The following is a 15705-nucleotide window of genomic DNA, read 5'->3' on the forward strand; positions in this document are numbered from 1 at the left end:
CTTACCTTTCCAATTCAACAACAAAGCTACCCTCGAGTCAGAGTACAAACCCAGCGGTCCACATGGGATTGTGGCACTTCATGTGCACAAACTTACAGTTTAAACCTCTAAGTGAGCTTTTTTCAATACACACAACTGTTGTCATGCATATTTTATAAATTCTCCTACAGATTTTCTTCTAAAGTAAAACTACCTGTGCCTATGCAGCACTTATTGTATTTCTTGCCTTTTATTTGAAGCCGATTTTCATTTACGATTTTCATAGACTTGTTGAATAGCAGCTTCTGCAGCGAGCACCAGCGTGAGAAAGATAAATTATCATCTGCTGCTGTACTTCCCACATAGGGGTCTCTGGGATTTGCATCCTTCGTTGTCCGGTCTGTCTCCCGCTTCTGCGTGGTCTTATTTGTGCTGCTTGCACCTTCTTGTTTCAGCTCGCCAAGCTTTTAATGCACAGTATACACAATTGTAATTTAAAAAACAAGAGCGCTCATTTGGATGCCGGGAGAAAATGATCTCCCTCTCAGGCGCACAGGGTGAAAAGCACAAGTAGGAACGGGATGAGGTTACCATGGTGACAGGGACACACATTTTGTTAAAATGAGTGCGTACAAGTACAATAGACACGTATGACAAAGGAAATCTAGTTATGCCTTTATTAGAGTTAGAAATTGCGCAGCTCCTCACCTCAAACTTCTGTCGGAGCTCAAGGTTGACATCATCCACCTCGGGAATGGGAACATTGTAGTACTCTCCCTCTTCCTGGTTCAGCAACTTGTACCTGACAGTAAAGAAAGCAGAGAGATGTTTGTCGAAATGTGCAAAAACTGAGTGCATTTATTATTCAGTTTTCAAAACACATCACAATCTTTATTCGACAGAGTGCCTGTTTTTAGATGAAGCTGTTTGCAGACCTGTTCTGTGAGCAGTAAACACTTAGTCACGTGAAATACACAAGACTTTCACAAGACTTTATGTCGTCCTGTGGAAAACTAAGTACGCCCTTACTGCTTAATTAAGTAGGTAAGCAGCAGCCAGGTGGTGCTAATCAAATGCACTTGATTAAGTGATTATCAGTAAGTGTGAGGCGCCTCTATAAAAGCAGAATTTTGGGAAGTTTGCTGGTCGGAAACATGCATGTGAGTGTTAACACAATGCTATAATTGTCACGATCCTGGGTCTTTTGACCCTGCGTTTTGAGTTTTAGTTTATGGTTTACGTTTAAGCCCTTCAGGTTTTCTAGTTCATTTTTTATCATGCCATGCCATGTTATAGTTTGTTATTAGATTCCCCTTGTGTCTTCCACCCTTGTTAAGTCTCCCTTGGCCTTTATGTGTTTCATGTCTGTGTCTTACGTTGTCAAGTTCAGGTTGTCATGTCTGCGACTTATGTTTCCTGTTTTACTTTGAAGAGATCTTGTGTTCCTGTGTTCATCGTGTTTAGTTTTACTCTTTCCCTGCGAGTTCATTATGTTCATGTGGGTTGTGCTGTTTTGATCTTTATAGTTATTATTTCCCTAGGTTTCAGTTATGGTTATCATAGGCTTAGTTCTTGTAATATGACTTTCCATGTGTTCCATGTTGTGTCTACTGTGCCTTTCTGTACCATGTTTCAGGTTCCTATGTTCTGTCTCCCCAGTTGCTGTTAAGTTTACATGTTTAGAGTTCAGTCAGTGTGTTTCCTGTTTTACTTTGAAGGTCCGTGTCTCATGTCAGTGTTTCTAGTTTTGCTTCCCTTGTCTCGTCCAGCCCGATTACTCCCAGCTGTGCTCTCCTTCTGTGTCTCATTCCCTCGTTATCCCTCAGTGTATTTAAGCCCTGTGTTTCTCTTTGTCAGTGTCTTAATCTCCCTCATAGTTGTGTGATTCGCCATGTGGTTTCATGTATGAGTTATTTGTAGTTTTCTCAGTTTAGTTTTGTTCTTTGTTTCCTTTCCAAGCCTGCAATAAAGCAGTATTTTGAGTTAACTTTTGTCTCGGTGAGTTTTGTGTTTGGGTCCTTCTCTTCCCTGCACACAGCCGAAACATGACAATAATCTTCCCAGGAGTGGACAGCCGCTGCAAAAATCCATAAAGCACCATTTTAGACTCCACAAGCCTCAGTTACATCATGTTACATATCATAGTTTAGGTTTGGAGTGAACTCCACTGTATACCAAAGTATTCTAGAGGTAAATGTAAGGTAATCTGCCTGACAGCTAAAGCTTGGCCAATGGGAATTTGAGCCCCAGCACAACAGCAAATCTACAACAGCATGGCTTAAAAAGCAAATAATTAAGTGCTGCAATGACCTAGTCAAAGTCTAGACCTCAACCTGTGTGATGGGACCTTAAGAGTGTGTGCATAAATGTCCCCAAACCTCAATGAATAGAAGCAACGTTAAGAGTGAAGAGTGGGAAGACGAGCGGGCCAAAATTCCTCCTTATTGATGTAAGAGAATGACAAAGTCACACAGAAAACAGTTACTACAACTTATTACTGCTAAAGGATGTATTTAGTTCTCACAGGACTGCAGAGTCCTCCTCTACTTCCAGTATAGACATCTTCCAGCCACTTGTCTAACGACCTGTAATAACCAGTAAAAAAAAATAGCAGCGCGCACACATGCATACAGTACGCCTAAAAATGTTTTGGTCCGGTGTCTCGGAAACTACTGCAGGCATTTCCCAGAGCTTATAACTGTGCTCACAGCAGCAGTCAATCAGACTTGGTTTAGGCTAAGTCGCTGCAGGTATGCTAACATGGTTTATGGAAGAGTCATTTTAACAGGTCTGTGAGTGTGTGTTTATCAGACTGAGACAAAGCAGCCAGACAAAGACGGAGAGGCGAGGAAATGAGTCTAGTAGGTGAAGTTTGTCAGCGTGAGTGGACCTGGCTGCAGATGGCATTTCCGTCTGTTTTACGCACACCCTGCGGCCGTTTTGTTGTGGTCAGTGTCATGTCGACTTTACAAGTTGGCAACCTGCGATGACAAATAAGCTCTATATTAAATAAAGCAGATGATCTACAATATGACGTTTAAAACTAGCTTCCATTGCTGTCTGAGTTTTTGTAAATATGACTTTCCAGTGTTACTGGCACTGACAGAATTTAAAGCTCGTGGTTGTTTATATAAACACAAAGAGACACACGTACGAACTGTATTTTGACTCTTATAAAACAGCGCGGACAAAAGCCAACTAAAAGTGTTCACATTGACCATCCTCCTATTCAGCTCTCTGAACGCCCACGATCATGCACAAACAATGAATGCATGAATGATGCCTGAAAATGAGGCTACTGGACAGTAGTCCTTCCATTCATGCAGTCCTCCAACAGTATAACAGCATGGTGCACATACATAACTGCAGAACTTCCCACAATTATCACAATTATAAGTGGCATCCTCTAACCTGGGATATCATTGGAAATTTGAAGTGTCATTGATAAATACAATTTATTCATTAATGTTTGTAATTGTAAATTGGGTCCACGCATAATTAGGAACACAATGAAGGTATGTAGTGTGTGTGTGTCTGTGTGTGTGTCACTGGGTTTATTTCCAGACTGTAAATGTATGTGATGTTCACACATGAAACAGTAACTTAACACTAACTCTGTACTCGGTGATACATACGGTACTCAGTACAGCACAGTAATAGAAGATATCATTTATATTACTGATGCTCCATTATGTTTTTTACCACTTATCTTGGCTTTCTACCACAGATTCTGATAACAGCAATTGCTATTATGTGAGGGGGAAAGAGAATAAGCTTAATATGAAGGAAGTTGGACTATTATGACTTCTGCCAAATCCTGGCATCATCCTGGATTTTAAAAGTCGCGTAGCACTCCACAAGTTTCATATAATTAGTTCACTATTAGTTTAAAGAGTGAATTACTGAACTGATTGATGTAAATTCTACTTTTTTTACTGACTGATAGAACAACCATCAAATAAAGCTTCTTTAGCCACATTTCTAATTGTTGAAATGCATGAGTGAGTGTACGAGAGTCAGAAACATAACGGACCATCCAACTGTAGGAGCTTTGATGAGCTCAGACACTCCAAACGACATGGACCCCATGAAGTCATTCCGAGTGGTTCGGTCCCAGTCCCACACCTCGATGGACAGACGACGGTCCTTGTCCGATGCTTTCAGCTTACTGAGCACATATACACAAAGCAGGAGGGAAAGTAACACAGTGATGTCATGCTTAATATTCGCCTGATTTAATGAAAGTATGATAAAAATGTCATTTAAACAAACACACACATACAAACTTTGTCACTTACAAGGTGAAGGACTCATTCCAGCACGGGTTGAGAGAGGAACGGATGGTCCTGGTCTTCTGTTTGGTTTCATTCTTTGGATCCGGGATGAGCTTGAGTTTAACATATGGGTCTGATAAACCATTTGGATCCATTGGAATCAGGTTCCTGGCTTCTCCGACTAGAAGAAATACGACACAAAGAAAATATGGTAAGACTTTATGATACAACCCATGACTTAGGCTGTAATTCCCCTGTAATTAAATTGAATTAAATGCATTTTATTTTGAAATTACAAAGTAATTATATTAAAGAAGCACACTAGAATAAGGAGGTAACAAGTCAGGTTTTTACAGGAAACAAAGAAATAATTATGCTATAAGTAAATCTAAGAAGTGTGTTATTTAGGTGCTGTATGATTTCCTGGTAATTCAGTGGAAAAACTAAAAGTTTTCCTCATCTTAGATCATAAGTACGCTCTACTTTTTGGGGAGTGGGACATACTACGGAGTGGCTTACCCCTGTCTGACTTCTGGGTATTTTACAGGAGAGAAGACACATTATACATATAAGTAGTAAGTAATTATATAAAACAGGACAAATTAATAATACAAAGTCAAACAGAACATTAAATCCACTCCGTAATACAGCACACGCCCAGGAAAGTACAGTGTACGTATGACGGGGAATATTGTTTAGAAATATTACCTGTAATTATGCAGTATTTAAAATTATTAAAGTATTACTTTAAATTTTCTTACAGCATAATTATTATTTTGTTTCCTGTAAAAAGCTGACTTGTTACTGCCATACTATGCCTTTATTTTTGTAGGGAGATAGAGCATAATTTCAAAATAAATCCATTAAAATTTCATTTAATTACAGGGGAATTATGCCATTATTCACAGGCCATATTATAAAGAGTTACCAAAAATATAAGCGTAAGAGTATTTGCCACCCACCTCCCAGCTAAACGCAAAGACTGTGACTTCGCACTGACTCAGGGGTTAAAAGGCGCACAGATGGGAGAACGTAGATGAAGTGTTGATGAGAGGGATGGATAGAAAGAAAGAGGGGTGAGTCACTGCAAGTCACTCTATGGCTGAACAGCCAACAAGAATGATCTGACCTTCACTCAGAAGCAAATTATCTGTTTGTACTCTACTGTATACATGGGATTCTTCTTTAGATAGACAGGCAGATGGCTGATCAAATCAGGCACCACATATGTTTATAACAGGTGCTGCAAGGCAAAGCATACTGTCAAAATTCACTTAAGTATAAGTGTGAAAAAACACCAACAGAAGTGTAATGCTGGTGGGTGTTAGGGCGCACGTACACGTAAATCAAAGAAAGACATAAAAAAAAAAAGAAGTGTAATGCTCGCCCAAAAGCCACATTTTCTGTTGCAAAATGAGCAAAAGTGAAAGCAAAAGAGGTGAAAACACGTCTTTTACTGTCTCGTAGGAAACATGTGTGAGCGGATATTGTGAAGGACACATGAAAAATGATCACATAAAAACAAGTGATAACAGCAACAGGAGCAGGGGGATGAGGTGGCATGAGCGGGCCACCATCACCATGGCGACAGCATCTAGTGTTAAATGGCCACTCCCTCATATATGATGTAATGTATAACAGGGATCAAACAGAAGCAAGAAAGGAAGGAAGGACAAAGTCTACTTTAAACAACAGGCCACTAAATGTAAATCTGAGATTTTGAAATGACAAAACTCTTAACAGATGGAAAGCAGAAACAGGATCCCACTGATCCTGTAAAATAACGTTTTTCAGCTCCACTCTCCCCACTCTGTATATTTAAATGCAATCAGACACACTGCAGGATAAAGCAGCTCTGGAAAAACAACAAAAGAACAACTTATTCGTTCTAGTTCCACCGGTGGATTTCACATTTGTGGATGTAAAAGCCATACAAACCCAGGCCGTGAAGCGCCCATGAAGCACCGCTTCTGTGCTGATGTTACAGGCTTGCTGAGTGCTGAGGCACTCAGCAAGCCTGCTGTGTAACTGTGTGTGGCCCGTCACTTTGTGGCTAAGTTCATAAATGCTTCCACTTTGCAATAATACCAGTTAGAACTGATCGTGGAATATCTAGGAGGGAAGAAGAATAGAGATCTCTGATGTTCCGCCTTCAGCCCCTGGCACTCCTTTCTGATCTTGCTGCTCTCTGGGACTGTCACATCCCAGGGACTCCGCCTCTTCAGCCTCCACTATGTCTGCTTGTTGGCCAGCAGCTGCCTCTCTGTCTGGAGGTTGAATTCCCACAGGACCTTAGCCTTAGTGTTGTTCTCAACCACCTCTGGCACTGGACTTGGGGACTTCTAATACATGTGCAGCATAGAGGTTCGTCTACACTATCCCACCCCACCTTGCATCTTAGATCCTGCTACTATGTGCTGGGGCACCTCCAGCCTTTATGGAGCTGGAGCTCGGGGCCTGTTCTTGTGCTGATCAGAGCGTGTGTGTTGTCCTTTAGGCTGACCATTTCTTCATATCAGTCACAGCCTCAACCACTCAGTGGTACATCCCATGGAGGGACTTGGTTATCCATGGCTCACAAGCCAAGAGCTTAGAGTTAACCGTATATATGCTGTATGTATCCATACATATTACATGTATTAATGTACCCTCTTCCAGTTACATCCAAGCTTAAATTGTTCCTTTGATGTTTCATGACTTCTAACCTCTGGCCTCGCCCATTTGGTATGGAACATAACCAGTCAGCCAAAATGAATTCTTCCAAAATAAAGAAGAATAACGTGAGCTAACAAAAACACAATGTATAAAAAAACAAAACAAATCATTAAACACAATGGTAAATATAGTACATTCTATCAGTGAGTCAGTCAGTCAGTCTGATCAACTTCCTATTGCTTCATGCACTTCCAGCTTAATGCAGTAGAGGGCAGTATAGGTCTCCTGCTTGGAGTTGCAAACATTGACAAAAGCTCTTCTCTTTTTCATTGTTGTGTTGTTCTAACCTCATAGTTAACTCTTTGTCCAGTGCACATTCTCAGCTACAGTACTCACCTTCCCTGTCTTATCGCCTCTCTCTCTCTTTGCGTCTCTCACGCACCACACAGACACACACACACACACACACACACACACACACACACACACACACACACACACACACACACACACAATGAGACAAGTGGCAGAAGGACAATCTCCCACGTTCTCATCTAAATCCTCCCCTCTGCTGGCTGTGGCTGTGCTCACAGGCATCAGTCACTTCCATGGCAACGCTGGCACCAAACAACGCCAAAGAAACTTAGGCAAGCATGTAAACACCCTAACTAGACACAGGCACACAGGCGTGTGTGTGTGCGCGCACGCCATGCGTGGATAAACAGAAACTGCTGTTTAACAGACTCTACATAAGTGTGTGTGTGAGAGAGAGACCTGTGGCGCATGTGCTGTGTATGTAATTTACACACACACACACACACACACACACACACACACACACACACACAATGAAACCTCATCATCAGCAGTGATCAAGGACTATCTCTGCTGTCGGTTGTTGCTTAGCTACAACAAGAGCTGCTTGCCTTCTGTGTCCTCCCCTCTACTCACTCCTTATGAGGTAGCTGCTAATATAATTAGGGTGTGTTTGTGTGTGTTTTGTTTTTATGCAGACATATTTTACATTAAGCATCTGCATCAATAAGTAACTTCAGCATTGGAACTTCTCTGCTATTGTCATGCTTTGTGAAAAAGCCAAACATAAGCCTGATACTGAAATCTTCTACAAAGCAAAAAAACTAACCCTTGGCATTGCCTTTGAAGTTTTGCAGTGTTTCTTCTCGAAAATGACTGCTGTCTATTATCCAGTGCCAATCGTTTCTCTAAAAAGTCTTAAATTAATTTATCTGTTGCACTTAAGGCTGTTGGACAAAATCTCTCCAACAGCAAATGCAAAGACACCAGCAAATTGTTTCAAATTTCCTGCGTATTATTTGACGTATAACAACAATAGCACCACCCTAACATTATCTCCTGTATCTGAATGTCAGCTTGATAAAAATGTGCCACAGCTAAAAATGACATATCATTTGGATCCCGGGGTGCGTGCATGCAGGGCTGCTGTGGGCCAACAGTGTAATCTCTCCCAACAAAGCTTTGAAATTCAAATGTGTTGTTGCATAACAATGCCATGTGCAACCAATGAATGCCTGATAATCTTGGGGGGGGGGGGGGGGGATATGCACGGCCAAATGGGAGCTAGATAGATCCCTGCTGTGCAGTGCCTGGGATCTGAAAACAGAGGAACAGAGAAACAAAATGAACTTAAAAGTTCTATTTCTGGCCGTGGTCACTTTTAGGAAGAGCAATTAGGACATTAAGTACAGGCTTTAGGGCCAGTTCCCACTGCACGTCTCACACACACACACAATGAGACTAATACCTTTCCATCTCTCATCACAACTCCAAAGTATCAAACCTGTTCACAGTGAATGCATAATGAGAGAAACCGCACTTTGATGACATTACTTTTACAGTTTGAAAAACAAATCGGTATATGTATCATTTGGTTCTAGTATATATATATACTAGAACCAAATGATACATATACACTATACTCGAAGCTTCCTTGACGAATATCAGTTTGTTTGTGCCCACACAGTTTGAACTAGTGACGGTTACAGTTAGGGTTAGAAATGGAGTTATGGGTTATGGAGCAAATTGGTGTTTTGTCTCCATGTTTAGTCTCCAAATTAAATACAATGTCCTTACATCAAACACACCAAGGTGATGGGTAGGTTGCTGGAAAACCAGCTACAGTGTTGTTAGAGTCAGTGCAGGGACACTGACATCACATGCAAGCTATTCTGCATTTTATCTCACAGACCAGTAGAATTCGCCCTCACGTCAAAAGAGGGTGAAACCTTGATTTTGACTTTTGATGTTGGGTTTAACGAGTTTCAAAGTCTCGCTGCTTCTGGTAGTTTCTAATTTGCCTCCGATTTTAGGTAATGAAGGATGCAGTAATGTCCTTATGAAGAACACGTGGAACAACATAAATGATTGAATCATTCTTTAGGATATTCTGTAATGTAGTTTTAATGAAACATTAGGACATTTGAAAATGTTTACGGGTGTCAATAAGGGAAGTGTCAATAAATCCCACACATAATCAGTGAATGTCCAATCATAGCTTAACAACCAAACTATAAAGTTTGAACACAAATGTTCATGGGTGTATCCATGGTGCTAAACAACAAAATGAATTAGGACACAAATGGAACCTAAAACTCTCAGAAAGCAGCGTCAACCAGACAGTTACTCTGGACATTATTACCTTTGGCTTCCAGTAAAACTGCAAGGAACCTATGAGGAATAAGTAAACCAATTTCTAGGACTGCCTCCTTCATCTGCTCAATATTGTCCAAATTAGGTACACATTGTCCAAGAGTTATGCCAAAAAAATGGCTAGACTACTATAAATCGTTATTAGCCGTTATTATAAGAGTACTTATGGAGAGAAAAAGAGATAACATTTCATCCATATTAGATTCTCTTCATTGGCTTTGTGTTAACACAGCAGGCCTTATCCTGTCTTAAAGACCTCATAGTATCATGTTATTCCAATAGAGTATTTCGCTCTCAGAGTTCAGTCTAAAAAGGGATTTCTTCCTCCCCACCATCACCAAGTGCTTGCTCATCAGTGTCTGTCCGATCACTGGGGTTCATTTTTGGATATTATAGGTTTTATTTACACTGCAGTATCAGAACACTACAAAACCTTTTTCCAGAGTCTTCTATATAAATAACTATTCCTTTTTTTTTTCTATAGAATTGTGCAGAGAGACTGATCAGGTGTTTTAAAGACCCAATGAATCCTAAAATGAGCTTAATGAACTAGCCTGCTACAGACATTTAAATGACTAAACCAGCAGATTTGAATAAAAACTCTGATTTTCCCGACAGCTTTCTGAAATCAAGGACTCCTTATTTTCAAGAGTTTCAAGTCGCCTAAATCTGCCATAGAAACTTTATGATAACTGAAGCCTCCATAACTAGACTATGAACATTCTGGTAATGATAAACTGAAGCACCATAATCATATTTAATGCTTCCAAACATGAACATTAGTGAGTTATAAGACAGTTTTTGACTTCACACATGGAGAGATCTTTTGCATGTGTATAAATTGTGTTTCAACATAATGTCCTGAATTTTAATAAGCTCTCACACACAAACAGATGGCCTACTAGATTTCTCAAAAATGACAGGCATACATTTGCAGTAACACATTAAACTCTTCATATTAAAATAATTGTATTTTACTTGTGTTATCAAATATTACCAAACATTCAATATCTGTACTGTACATCTGTCAGCATCTGTGGAAAAGTATCTGCCCTGATTTCAGAGATTTTTGCGTATATACTTAAATGTTTCAATTAAACTAATTTTATTATTCAACAAAGATAACCTAAGTGATTACAAAGGGCAGTTTTCAAAATTAGGATTTCATTTATCAACAGAAAAAAGCTATCCAAATCTGCCTAGCCCTGTGTGAAAAACTAATTGACCCTTTATTTTTTTTATTTCACTAGCCACACCCAGGCCTGATTACTGCCAGACCTGTTGAACCAAGAAATTGCTGAAATAGTCCTGTATGATAAGGTAGCAACACATCACACCACCATCACAACAAACTCAAGAACTCAAGAAGGTCATTGAAATGTATCAGTCTGGAAAGGGTTACAAATGTGTTCTTTTGGGACACCGATGAACCACAGTGAGACCCATTATCCACAAATGTGGAACAACTTTGGCTAGCCAAGAGTGGCCGGCCTACCGATATTACACCAAGAAAACATCGACGGCGACATCCAGGAAGTCACAAAAGAACCCAAAACAATATCTAAAGAACTACAGGCCTTGCTTGGCTCAGTTAAGGTCAGAGTTCATGAACAAAAAGAAAGAGACTGGCATCAATGGGAGGGATCCAATGAGAAAACCACTGTTGACCAAAAAGCGCTCAAAGGCTCGTCTCACATTCGCCAAAACGACATCTTGATGATCCCAGAGACTTTTGGGAACATGACGAGACAAAAGTTGAACTTTTGGTAAGGTTTTAGTCCAGTTACAACAGCATTTCATAAAAATAGCATCAAACCAACAGTCAACGTGGTGGTGGTAGTGTGATAGCCTGGGGCTGCTTAGCTGATTGGGGACAACTTGCTTTAATTGATGGAACCAAAAATTTTGCTCTCTGACAGAAAATCCATCAGATGATGTCCTGACGTTCTAGCTCACTTGAGTTATGCAGCAGAACAACAGTCTGAAACACACCGGCAAGTCCACCTCTTAATGGCTTAAAAAAATAAATTAAAAAAATAAGTCCCGTTAAAGGGTGACTGATTGAAGTGCAACCGCATGATCTTAAAAAGGTCGTTCGTGCTAGAGAGACCTGTTAAAGTGTGACTGAATTAAAACAGTTCTGCAAAGAAGAGTGGGCCAAAAGTCCTCCACAGTGATGTGGAAAACTCCCAGCCAGTTATCACACACTAGATTGCAATTGTTCCTGCTGAGGGTGGCACAACCAGTCATTAGGTTGAGGGGGCAATTATTTTTTCACATGGGGCCAGGTAGGTTTGGATAGCTTTCCCCTTAACTTCAGGAAGGAGTGCTACTCAATGTGAAGTCTCACTAATTGTAGCCCTTATCTTTGGTTACAGCCGCACTACAGTGTGTTCATTTATTTAAGACACACCCACAGACAATTCAAAGCCCTGATCAGACACACTTAGATATTTAACTGTTATCCTCATATTTGTCAAAAGCTTCTTTGAAAAAAAAAAAGGCCTAATATTAGATATTAAGCCTTAAGTGTACTAAAAGCCTAGTGGCACTATGTGCAGTGTCAGCGCAGGGTAAAATTTATTTGTGTTCAACTACGCTTTAAACCTGAGGCAAAGATGTCAGCAGTAGAAAATCTCACCCTGAGTAAACCGCCGTGCAATCCGCCATCCTCAGATGCTCTGAGTGTGTGTGTGTGTGTGTGTAGGCAAGTCATGAGGGGACGTTTGCATGTTTGCCTTTTCTTAAAACTCCAGAATAAACGTCTGCTCATGCCCATAGGTTATTTATGTGACTTTCATGAGAAGAAACGGCAATTCGGGAGAGGAGTAAGAGAAGGATGAAGGATGCAATCAGAGGAAAGAAGAAAGAAACAAGCAAGGATGGAGAAAATAAGAGAAAAAAGCCATGAAGAACAAAAGCAGAGGAAAGGACAGAGATTATGGAGGGAAATGAGTAGTCATTCAACTGAAAAAAAGAGGTCCTATGATGATGTCCTATTGAGGAAGAAAATGGATGTGGGGAAAACCTAGACGGGTGAGGCGAGCCCAGGTCTCGAAGGAACAGGTAGGCGAAGACAACACGAAAAGTCAATATTGGAGGAAAGATAGAGGAGAGAAAGAAGGAGACAGAGAGGAGCGGGTAACAGAGAGAGAGCCTCGAGAGCTTTGTCTGTTTTCTTGGCTGGAAAGATTTAATCAAGTTCACATCGTGCGGTGAACCACAAAGGCCCGCCACTTGTCTGAGGGGAGCCAGAGGGGAGCCAGAGAACAAGCTGAGCCTTCGCTGTTCAGACCGCTGTCGTTAGGGAGGAGGGGAAAAAAACGCAACCCAAAACAAAGCAGACACTTTCTCTCCCGCCCCTCCTGTGTTGATCTTTATCTACTTGTTACCAAAGAAAACTCTCAATCATGTTTAAAGCTGCGTGTCAGCATCAGTCTCATTTTCAGCTTTATTTCACTTGATGAAAAACTCTTTATCTATATTTATGGATTTAAAAACTTTCATGGTACAGTAGAAGCGCTCTTTGCACCTGATGATAAAGATCTTCTATTTAGCTGAAATCATCAACATTATTATGTTAACAGCTTTCATTTCCAGCTACAGGAAGCTCCTGTGAACTCACTGTATGTGTCTGCTTGACACCAAGCAGGAGACACATGATGTTAATGACTCTCTGTTGAACAAAGTGGAACCTTTTTACAGCTGAATAGACAAATGGAGACCCATGTGTATCAAAAAGAAGAGCAAATATTGGGCTTGTTGTACGTTGGCAGGTGGGCAGAGCCAGTAATAGACCATTAAAATACTAACCATGGCTATTTCAATAACTAGTCACTTTAGTCTGAATAATGTCCCCCTTCAAGGTTTGATAAGTTTTTGCTTGTTTGCAAGAAAACAGTCAATGTTGTCTACAAAATTAAATAACGGGTTCTCAGAGTGGGTGTCATTAGAAGTTGAATGCACTCACCGGTCAGTTCATCAGGCACACGTGTTTAACCACTCGTTAACATTACTATCTAATCAGCCAATCACGTGGCAGCAAGTCAATGCATGTAAGCATGGAGATGTGGTGGTGGGCCATGGTACCTAAAATAGGCACTCAGTACAATGAAGGTATACAGGAGCACCTCTGAATCCCAAGTCAAATCACAGGGTTGCAGCAGCAGAAGTCCACACTATATTCTGGTGTTCCTGGCAGACTTTGGGTCCCTTTGTACCAACTGAGCATTGCTGAAACGGCACAGTTTACCTAAGTATTACATGAGTATTACATGGTATATCCAATAAAATGGCTAGTGAGTGTATAAGTACAGCTTTTTTGCTTATTTTGCTCGACTTGAATGGCCTTTTAAATATAGGTTTGCAATGTCCGTCCATCCAACCATTTTCTTACGCTTATCCAGGCCCAGGTCGCGGGGGCAGCAGCCAAAGCAGAGAAGCTCAGACCTCCCTCTTCCCGGCCACCTCTTCCAGCTTGTCCAGGGGAACATCAAGGCGTTCCCAGGCCAGCCGAGAGACATAGTGTCCTAGGTCTGCCCCGGGGACTCCTCCCAGTGGAACACCTCGCCCAGGAGTCATCCTTATCAGATGCCCGGACCACCTCTACTGGCTCCTTTCGATGTGGAGGAGCAGCAGCTCTGCTCTGAGCCCCTCCCAGATGGCTGTACTCCTCACCCTAAGGGAGAGTCCAGCCATCCTTTGGATAAAGCCACCTACCCACAGCTCGTGAGCATAGCTGAGGGTAGGGACGTAGATCAACCGGTAAATTGAGACCTTCGCTTTTACACTCAGCTCTCTCTTCACCACGACAGACCGCATCGTATTGCTGTGCAATCCCACCATCCTCAGATGCATTGTATTGCTGGAAAATAATCCATAGCTTTAATCTACTGTACAGTAACACCAATGCCAATGAGATTAAATGCACTTTCCCAAAAATAAAACCTTTAAAAAAACAATAAAAAACTAAAGCATGTGAGCTGCAGAAGGTATAGGAGGTCCCAACTTTTTCTGCTTGACTTTTCTGTCTGATTGATTTGAGCACAAACCTAACTGACTGACTAATGAAATAATCACATGTTGCAGCTCTGACAAATACAGGCAGAGCAGCTGTATGATGAAAACAAACACAGAAGTCCAGAGTTTATATTTTATCAAAATATCAAATGCCACAAATGCCAGTAGCAGGTGCTGCAGAGCATACTGTGGTACATTCAGTGAGAAGTAGCACAAACACATTTAAAAAACACTGGAAGGCTGGTGGGTGTTGTGGCGTGTGTAAGCATAAAATCAAGGACAGCAAGGCAGAAGAAAAAGAAGGCTTATCAATTCAGCACGGTAGCAGCCACCTATGCCGCAGTCTCTGCAAACGCGTTCACTTTCAGCAGTGTCCGTCTAGCCAAAAAGACTGAGGTAACCATGTCAACGAGATCCCTGTTGTCATCATCACGGCTAATAGCCTACCTTGTTTGCCCATCGTCACCATCCCACAAGTCAAATTCACAGACAGACGAAAAACAAGAACATAAAAGAGGACATGTAGCTGTCAGCGCGGTGCACCAGATCAAAGCAGTAATACACACAAAAGAGCTGGATGTTGTGTGCAGCACACCAAATAATAAACTGCAAAGTAAAACAACAACAACTGAAAAGCACTGCAAGCAGACCGAACAATCAATGTCAGACTGATGCTGAATATTCCTCATTTTCCCCCCATTTTGAACACTATAAACGAACACACACTTTTTTATGAAAGCAATATATTTCCACGTCAATCACATCTGCCACTCTGCTCCCGCTGTGGCTGCAGGTTATTCCTGTCTGAGCCGCACTGAGTTAGAAACTATTTATTGGCCTCAGCAATCATATTCCCTGACCACCCCTGTCTCGCCCGGCTATTGCATGTGTGTGCGTGCGCATGTATGTGTGTGTGTGTGTGTGTGTGCTTGAGTGTGACAGTGAGAGAGGTTGTGGAAGTGACCCAGCAGTCATTTCTCTCACTGCCAAAGGGTTTTTAACACCAGAGAGATCTCCACTCCAGGTGCTGCTTATGACTGAAAGGATAATTTGGAGGTGTTGAAAACACACGCACACACACACACGCATG

At 41.3% G+C, this 15705-nt stretch overlaps 1 protein-coding gene across 2 annotated transcripts in view; it reads right to left on the minus strand.

The window, feature by feature from the left end:
• Nucleotides 1–15705, minus strand: part of prkcab (protein kinase C, alpha, b) — a 117929-nt gene that overhangs the window by 19139 nt on the left and 83085 nt on the right. For both annotated transcript variants that reach the window (XM_026165054.1, XM_026165053.1), the window contains exons 6-8: nucleotides 4278–4434; nucleotides 4013–4147; nucleotides 688–781 (exon numbers count right to left, since the gene is read on the minus strand). In XM_026165054.1, coding sequence (XP_026020839.1) covers nucleotides 688–781; nucleotides 4013–4147; nucleotides 4278–4434 — 386 coding nt within the window. The remainder of the gene's footprint in view (nucleotides 1–687; nucleotides 782–4012; nucleotides 4148–4277; nucleotides 4435–15705) is intronic.

Source organism: Astatotilapia calliptera, chromosome 4 (genome assembly GCF_900246225.1).
Source record: "Astatotilapia calliptera chromosome 4, fAstCal1.2, whole genome shotgun sequence".
Classification (NCBI taxonomy): Eukaryota; Metazoa; Chordata; class Actinopteri; order Cichliformes; family Cichlidae; genus Astatotilapia; species Astatotilapia calliptera.